The following is a 9,767-nucleotide window of genomic DNA, read 5'->3' on the forward strand; positions in this document are numbered from 1 at the left end:
TCATGCGAGAACCACCCTTATTGTGAGAACCTTGAGAGCCAATGTGAACACAACCTAAAATAGCTAAAAAAAACCTAAAAAAAACCTAACCCCCACCCTCCCCCCCCCCAAAAAAAAAACCTAAACCCCCCCCCCCAAGCTAAAATGCTAAAAACTAAACCCCCAAAAAACCTAAAAAAATCTAAAAAAAAAAAAAATTTAATATTTTTTATGCTCAAATCGCTACTTTTCGAAGCAAAAAAAAAAATTTTAAAAAAAAATTTTGGCCACTAAAAGTAGCGATTTTTATATTAAAAATATTAAAAAAAAATTTGTGTGATTTTTAGCTATTTTCAGGCATTTTTGGTGTGTTCACATTGGTTCTCGCGGTTCTCGCGGTTCTCACAATAAGAGGTGGTTCACGCATAATCTTCTCCCTATATATATATATATAGGCTAATTATAAGGAGAAAACTCATTCCAGTTGACTAAACCCTGAAAACTCTAACATGTGGTTAGGATTAATCCACGTTTGATTTTAGATTGAGAGGAGTAAGGGCATGATGGTCATTTTCTTTCTTACATTTTTGATATTATGGTGATGGGCTGGTGATGTGTCTGCACACGCAGACTTGTCATTTTGCTTCTTCTTGTCATCTTTTTAATTAATTAAAATTGTACTTGTGTAGACTTTTTAAGTTTGCTTTTTCTCTCACATCTTTCTCTCACAACTTTCCTTTTACTTCTCATCCTTTTCATTAATACATATCTCTCATCATCTCACATCATTTATTCAAACCAGAGAGGAGTGAAAACAATTAAAAGCTGTACATAAATCATCGATGAAACAAGATCAAAAATCAAATCTCTCACATCTCATTTCTCCCAAACAGAGTCTTTTTGTGTTTTATGAAGCATTTCTCAAATGAAGAACATATTTTACTTCCCAAAAATCTAGCGAGATAGATGGTTAGAGAGAGAAGATCGGAGAGAGAGAGGCAATGAGGATCGGTGAGAGAGGCGGTGAAGATCGGAGAAAGATCAGAAGATCGAACCGGTGTTCCATACAACATCAGACTCAGATCTGGTTCAGATTCGAAATCCAAAAAGACGTTCCAGTTCCAAGATGTTACCAGATCCAAAAGATGCTCCAGATCCGGTTGAAGATGTTCGATGTTGAAGATGATATTCCATATAACGATTCGATGTTGAAGATGATCCAAAAGATGTTCGATGTTGAACATGATGTTCCAGATCTAAAAGATCCTCCAGATCCATAAGTATGTTTGTTTTCAGGCTTTTTTTCAGATTTGCATTTTTTTGTGTTTTATAGATCTTCATTTTTTGTGATTTGTAGATCTGCAACTTTTTTCATTTTTTTGTTCAAGAAGATGAATGTTTTTTAGTTCTTGTTTTCTGGATATGTTGTTTTTTATTACTGATTTTTTCATTTTTTTTTTGTGTAAAATTTGTTCTTATATAAACAATTTGGTTTTTGGGTAAATTACATTTTTCGTCCTTTATGTTTGTACCGGATTGCAACGGATAACCTTTAACTTTAATAATTACAGTCACAATCCTTTATTTGCAAAACTCGTTACACTTTATGTCCTTTAGCACTAACATGGTTAAATTTTTTTGTTAAGTTTATTCACTTAAGGGTATTATGGTAAATTCATATTTTTATTTAAGTGTTTAATAAATAAAACAAAGAAAAATACATATAAACATCATCTTCCCTAATTTTCTAACCCTAAAACCCTAACCACCACAACCACATCATCCCACCGCCACCACCACCTCACCCTGCCCCCAACCTCTGTAACTCCACCCACTCTCCAACCTCTATACCTTCAGAATTCATAATCTCTGATGCGCATTATGGTAGTTTCTCCAAATTCCCCAAATTGCAGCGACTTTTTCCTTAAACCCACGGTCGAATCCTCTCGTCAATCACCATCGTCTTCTTCGCTGGAATCTTTTCTAGGTTTCATGAACACTTGTTTCTGTTAATACTTATTATCCTCTCATCTGCTAATTGTTTGAATTTCATGTAAGTGATTGTTAATCAAATTGGTAGACCTAATTTTAATCTACCTACTGCTTTTATTATGATAATACTAGCTTCTAGTTTTGAGGTGAACTGTTTTTCGTTGTCTTGTATCCGATTTTGTTTAATATTACTGATTACTCAGCTAATAGTGGTTAATTACAGTCACAATAGGTCTATATTTTGATATGCATGGCCATTTGGTCTCAATGGGCTCAGCAAAATAGAATTAAAATTCACTTCAGTCGTTCAGAATTCAGAACTCAGATTCCATGGTAAATCATTATTCCGATTTCGATTTGGATTTCCTTGTAGCGACATTTAGATTTACAAACAACTGAAATCATTATTTTCGATTTCGAGACATAGAAAAAGACCCAAAACAAGACGTAATTCGATTGAAAACCTAGGTTTGACGGAACCGATTCATTCTTTCGACATGAGCGGATGTTCATATATCGCTGAATCTGTTGTTTGTTCGATGCCACGAGTGGTAAAAGTGTAAACTGCCATAATCTGCATCGAAGATTATGAATTCAACAACAGAGCACAAGGTATAGAGGTTGGAGGGGGGGGGGGGTTGTTGAGGTTGGGGATTTTAGGGTTAGGAAATTGGGGAAGATGATGTTTATATGCATTTTTTTGTTTTATTTATTAAATATTTAAATAAAAGTATGAATTTACCATAATACCCTTAAGTGAATAAACTTAACAAAAAAATTTAACTAGGTTAGTGCTAAAGGACGTACAGTGTAACAGGTTTGTAAATAAAGGATTGTGACTGTAATTATTGAAGTTAAAGGTTATCCGTTGCAATCCGGTACAAACATAAAGGACGAAAAGTGTAATTTATCCTTGGTTTTTTTTCATATCTGAACAAATGGAAACAATTTGATTTAAGTTCTTATGTATTGGATTAAAATCTAAGTTACTTTATTATTTATTGTTATGATGATTGAATCTAAAAAATCTGTTGTTGTTGGATTCTTGTTAATAAAGTTATATTTTTATATGGATGTTATATTTTTGATGTAACAATTCTCATAACAATTTTATGCGTCTTAGTTATGAAACTCCAAGATCTAGACATTTTTTATGTAACACCGTGTAACCGGGTGTTAGAAATGTAACAATCGAAGAAAAAAAACATGTTACATTTTTTGTGTTACATAAATAATGTCAGTTACGTTTTTTTGTGTTACATAAATAATGCCCGTTACATTTTTTGTAACAATCAAATCAAAAATGTCTGTTACATTTTTTTTTGTTACATAAAAAATGTAACAATCAAAGAAAAAATGCCTGTTACATTTTTTGTGTTACAGAAATAATGCACGTTAAAGAAAATAAAGTGCATTGTTACACTTTTTTTAAATTACTGTAAAAAATAAAGTGTGTTGTTACATTTTTTCCAGGTTATATGTTACGTTTCTATGTAACACATGTAACAAAACCAAAAAAAATATGTTACAAAAATAGATTGTCATATACACATGTAACAAAACCAAAAAAAAAAATATACGTCCAAAAATATATTATAAAAATATACGTACAAAAATAGATTGAAAAGTAGTCTTACAACTTGCAGACTTTTGTAAGAGAAGAAAAGTAGTCTTACAACATGCAGACTTTTGTAAGAGAAATTGAATTAATATTCCAAGATTACCCTTCAGGACATGAAATATATTATAAAATTGAGACCAAAGTACACAAAAGCAACTTATGGGCAAAAGTGAATCATAGCCATCCATCAAGTATGATCAATGGTTGTTATTGGGTTTTCAGGGTTTAGTCAACTGGAGTGGGTTTTCGATTTATCCTTCCCCTATATATATATATATATATATATATATATATATATATATATATATATATACTACTTTATAAAGCATATAGGAAGGACAGAAATGGTCATTTGCCACTTTACAACCATTTGAAGCCCATTGTACAACCTTTAAAGCATGAAGGTGTTGAAAAATCCTTAACACGCGGAGCAGCTCAAATGGATCTCTTTGACCCGTTTCACCCAAATGGATCCAATATATACTTTCTTTCACTCAATCTAAACCCTAATATTCATTTCATTCACATCCGCCCCCATCCTTCTCTCTCTGGCGATAATACCCTTACTTCACTCAAACAAAACTACACGGGCAGAAGTGATCTAGGGTTTCTCTCCATCTGCGGCTCTACTCTCTCTCTGGCGATCAGAAGTAATCTAGGGTTTGTCTTGACGATCATATCAGAGGCCGGATCTCTCTATAAGACGCCAGATCTGTGGTTGTGGGTGGAAGACGATGACACAAGGCTTGGTTGGGGGCCAGATTGGTACCGTTTTTTACCCTATCTTGTAAGTTTTTTTTTTAAACTTTGTAATATAATACCTTTAGATCTGTGTTGGTTTTGTGATTTTTTTAATGTTCTGTGAATGGATCAACAGAGAGAGTATATATTTTTGTATTGATTAGGGTTTTTGTTTTCTGGAAATGTGAATATAGTTGAAGACGAAGACCGATGAACAGGTGAAAGAGAGAACATTGCGGCTTGGTTCAAGAACCTTCAAATTCAGCCTTAGTGGTACCGTTTTTTACCCTATCTATAGTTTTGTTTGTTAAATTTTATATCTTTTAAGTTTTTTATAAACATCTTTGTCAGGTCTGTTATAATACTTTCAGATCTGTGCTGGTTTTGTGTTTTTTTAATGTTTTGTGAATGGATCTACGGAGAGAGTATATATTTTTGTATTGATTACGGTTTTAATTGATTTATTAGAATAACTGAGCGGGTCGAATGAGTCAAAAGTGACCTCAAGAGGTCTTTAATGCATCAAAATGGTTTAAATGGTGCAGGGTAACTTATTAGGGCAGAGCAAGAGCAGCATGTGTTTGTTAAAAGAAAAGAAGTAAGTTTAAAACCATTGATCCCTTAAAGTATCTTATTAAAACCATTGATCCCTTAAAGTATCTTATTATAAATAATTTCCTCCTTCGCGGGAATCACGAATCTAAATACCATACATCAGTTTACTGATTTGAAAAGGAAGTTTTAGCCAAATATGGCGATAATAATAAAATTTTTATGTTCTTTGACAAAGGTGTTTCAGGTCAACCCCATCCATACAAAAAAAATTAACCTTTTTGACCAGTAACTCAACTAACTCATTTTGACACATCTAACTTTTTGTTACTTTATTCAAAGGTTTCGACTATTAAAACATGGCTCATGTTTCTTATGTAATCAGGTAAGATCAATCAGGATGGGCGGCTCCTATGCATTGGGTCTCTGTGGGGTTGCATGTGGAAGGAATGATCTATTTTATGAGATCGGCATTGGTGGTCCTTGGTATGGAACTCCTTTTTTGTTTCCATTTATTGAAATGGCAATTTTAACCAGTTCGTTTTCGAAAGGGTAGATTCTGGTTATGTTTTATCTTCAACGGGTCAATTGGGTAACATAAAAAAAGTGTATCTAAAACGGAAGTCAGTCAAATGGCTCAAGAGTCGCTCAAATTGTATTTTCATTTTTCGTTGATTAAGGTCCTAAATCGTCTTTTAAAAGGGATCAGATAGTTATTGAAATAATATATTTTTGCAATCATAGTTTCATATTTGACACCAATTACTTTTATAAAATTTTTATGTTCTTTGACAAAGGTGTTTCAGGTCCAGTTTTTTATAGCCAGTTAGGTTTTTAAACTGGTTACAAGTTCTGTCAAACAAAATGTTTTTTTTTTTAAGGCGTTGATATGCAGCGGCTACTTAAAAGTTCTGTCAGAGATAAATATCATTAATTCCTGATATTCTTATTGAACTATGATTATAGCTTATTTGTTCTTTTATGCTTTGCAGCTCAAAGACAAGTTGGTGAAACAACTTTGAATAATACCCGTTCTCGATCACATCAGATAATATAAGACTGGTAACCATGTACCTTTTGATTTAGAATCACATGCTTCTTAGTTTTGTGTACGATTCATCATAATAAAACTAATCTGGCCATGCAGACGATAGAGAGCACAGTTCGGGATACTTCAGACTGCGTGAGGTCCATTGTTTCAAGCCTGGTATATTTTGATGTTTACCTGAAGCATATATGATACTCAATGTTGAATCGTACGTTTGCGAAATTTGATCAGCGTTTGTGAAGGTAAAACATATAATTAAATGCTCTCTGTTGTTTCAGGAATTCATATCAACAAGGGCTTATTGGCTCTGTTGTTTCAGGAATTCATATCAGCACCACCGCCACTCCCACCACAGACGCTGCAATGTCGTCAGGCGCCCTACATTCAACCGACACACCCGCAGCCGCCGTCCAACGTTGGGCCTTTGTTATCTCACAACGCTACCAACACTTGCTGGAGAAGTCAACTCCGTTCTTGCTCTACCGTTGGATCGTCTTCTGCGTGATCTCGATCATCTACACTGCGCGCGTGCTCTACTTTCAAGGGTTTTATGTGGTTTGTACGCGGTTGGGATTTATATTCTTATGCGCTTGGTATTTATATTCTTAATCTCCTCATAGGGTTTCTGTCTCCTCAGGTTGATCCCGAGTTTCAAGACCTATCTGATGGCCCGGTTCTTCCTAATCGGAGCTCCGATGAGTTTTGCCCCTTTGTTCGTCGCCTTCCCGAGTTTAATTTTTGGTAAATATTGCTACAGTTTTGTTTATTGTTTAACATGTTTTAATTGGAATAAAAGGGATTATATAATATAATTGAAAAAACTACAATAATTGGAATATCAGATCTGAGTTTTTTTCTTTTTTTTTTAAGACTTTGATATGCAACGGCTATTTAAAAGTTCTGTTAGAGAAGAGGACAAGCTAAGGAATCTATGTCGCTTAGTTCGTCTCGTGGTTGTCCTTCGTCTCGGAAAAAGCAAGTGGAATGGCCCCTCGTGCAAGGTGAATTTCACTTTCTAATACTTACTCAAATATCATCACAAATATATTCCTTCTCTAATGTTTTGATTCATAATCATCTATAAACAGAATTGTTGTTTATAAGGCTCTCCATGGGATGTTTGGAGGATTCGTTGCTGATTTCGCTGCTGCCATCGGTCAGGTTTGCAGTTTGCTTACATTCTTATTTATGATATTGTATCTAAGAACACGTGTTGAGAGTTATCTTTTATGTATTTTTCATGTGTTAACAGGCGGTAATATGAAAAAAAGTTGTATTTTTACTTGCTTATACAACCTGCATATGTTGCAGGTGCTTCGGAGAGAGACATTGGTGATGGAGAGGACAGGCTTATTATCTCAGTTTTGACGAATCTTAAGGGAAGACACCGACTTGCTAGCGAGGTGACCATTCTATGCTCTCTTTTGAGTTAAATGTACACAACATTGAATGATTTCGAGAATCCCAAGCGCTTGGCCTTGAGTTTCTAAACCATCTCTAATGCTGGCATTGGGTTGTCAAGCGCTTCAAAAGCTCGAGTATTTAACTTCAAAAGTGAATCCAACTAATGTCTTTCTTTCACAGAGTGCAAAAACAAACCTAAATGTGGTGCAAGTTTTCTTTTCAATAGCAACAGATATCAAGCAAAGACTTACAGAAACCGACACTAAGGCCGAGGTATTTTCGACCAATTTTTTTATTACAAAAAGAATGAAAATCATTGCGCTTCACCAGTGGTGTTCATAAACCGTTGCAACCGACCTAATCGTTGAGATAGGAGAAAATCGGTCGGTTTGGGTTGATTATGGTTTTTATACGCTTCAATTCATGGTTTAAAGTTTAAAAGATAGGGGCGCTAAACGGGTCGTGTTCGCAGGTTGGGGGGTTCAACCCGAACCTGAACTGAACCCAAAAATTGTGTTATACATATGAACCCGAACACAACCCGAATATTCGTGGGTTGATCCAAACACGACCCGTTCAACGCAAATTTATATTTTCCGCAAATTAATATATTAAAGTTAAATTTTACTACAAAAAAAAAACATAAATGTATATAATACCATTACATTTAAATTATAAAAAATATATTATAAATGGGTTAAACGAGTCAACCCGCAAACCTGACCGGGTTGACATGAACCCGATCCGTTTAGCTAAACGGGTTCGTGGGTTCAACCTGAAACTGACCCGACCCATTTAGACTAAACCCAAAGCCGTGAATTTTGTGTCGTGTTTTCGGGTCGTGTCGGAAATTAACACCCCTGTTAAAAGACCAGGTTAACGGGTTGGTGAACTGTTAATACTGGTCGTTTACCTTATTTATATTATAGAATAAGCAGTTATATGCATTGTACATTCTCATGTATTATACTTTCTTTTTAATTTTTGGTACAAAATAATGATTCAAAAAAAGACTGGTTCAATTGTTAAAACCGGATCCTGAACACCCATATTTTTCACAGCGATCTTACTTTAGATGTTATGTTTTGTATTATATACAGCCATCGACGATTAAGATTAATAAACCAGAGGGTGGAGGTGCTAATGATCTTTTAATTTTTGGTACAAAATAATGATTCAAAAAAAGACTGGTTCAATTGTTAAAACCGGATCGTGAACACCCATATTTTTCACAGGGATCTTTTAAGTTGAAACCGTCAAAAGTGATTGATTTTTGTCAGCCCAATCTACCATTTTTCAAAATCATTCTTATCGCTACAGGCCAGAGCTTTAGTTGAAATCTCATATAAACTGTCATAACTACTACCACGCCAAACAAGTTTCTAAAACTCAAAATGGGAGTTGACTAAAATTGGTTTTGTTTGTGATCAGGGCTTGGCTGAGAAGTACAAGAAAACCGTTGCGCAAGTGGTTCTGCGATGCGGCATACAATGAAACACCATAACCATCCCTAAATCATCGAAGCAAGAACGACTTGAAGAGAATTACAAAGTGTTTGACTTTGAGTTGACCAATGAGGATATGGAGTTCATCAAGAGCAAAGATCGGAAATACAGAACCAATAACCTTGCTATGTTTTGGGGGGTCGATCAATCCGGTGTCTTTATCTTTTGAGATTGTAGTTTGTTAGTTTTGTGTGACGAGTCTACTCGGGCCTGAGTTCTAAGAGAGACTGGTAGGGGTTATACTTATGCCTTGGTCATGGGTTGCCTTCTTTTCATGTGTGTGTTTGATTTGGTATAAATAAAGATTCTATGTCCCTAGAATCACACTTAAGCCTCTTTTATAAGGAGATGAAGAACCATAAAATGGCCAAGGAAATGAAGAACCATAAAATGGCCAAATCCTATGACAAAAGAATTGTTCATATGTTTGTATGTCTTGATCAGTGCATTCTTGTCTGTGACAGCTAGAACGTAAATTTGCTCTGTGTTTCCTCATGTGTGTGATTACAGGCCAAAGAAACATGTATGCATGCATGTTAAATGTAAAGGAAACACTTTTGTTTCGAACTTAATCAAATTTATTTGCAAATATACAGAGTGTCAAGACCCTGAAGGCCAAAACAATGATTAATCGTGCATAAATTTTGACCATTGTGATTTTGATATTAGACAACAAAATAAAATTGTACAAAAATTATTTATCTCAAAGTAAAACGAATTTGCTGGACTCACAGTGACATAAAAATACTCTTTTCTTAACTATTTGACTGATATAGATATTTTGAACAAAACATAGTGACTAATGGGTCGATTTTAAATTCTAAATGATTACGTTTATGATAAATATTTTCTCATTTATGTGTTAATTTATTGTACTGGGGTAATAGTAACCAATAGTAGTTGATAATTTTAATGTTAGATTATC

The 9,767-nt window shown here is 34.5% G+C and overlaps 1 protein-coding gene across 1 annotated transcript; it reads left to right on the top strand.

The window, feature by feature from the left end:
* The first annotated feature begins 5,244 nt into the window (after positions 1–5,244).
* LOC110940107 (protein RER1C-like) lies at positions 5,245–6,678 on the top strand. Its single transcript, XM_035989840.1, has 3 exons — positions 5,245–5,270; positions 6,212–6,488; positions 6,571–6,678. The coding sequence occupies exons 1-3, from the start codon at positions 5,245–5,247 to the stop codon at positions 6,676–6,678; spliced, it is 411 nt and encodes a 136-aa protein (XP_035845733.1).
* Positions 6,679–9,767: the final 3,089 nt, after the last annotated feature.

Source organism: Helianthus annuus, chromosome 5 (genome assembly GCF_002127325.2).
Source record: "Helianthus annuus cultivar XRQ/B chromosome 5, HanXRQr2.0-SUNRISE, whole genome shotgun sequence".
NCBI lineage: Eukaryota > Viridiplantae > Streptophyta > Magnoliopsida > Asterales > Asteraceae > Helianthus > Helianthus annuus.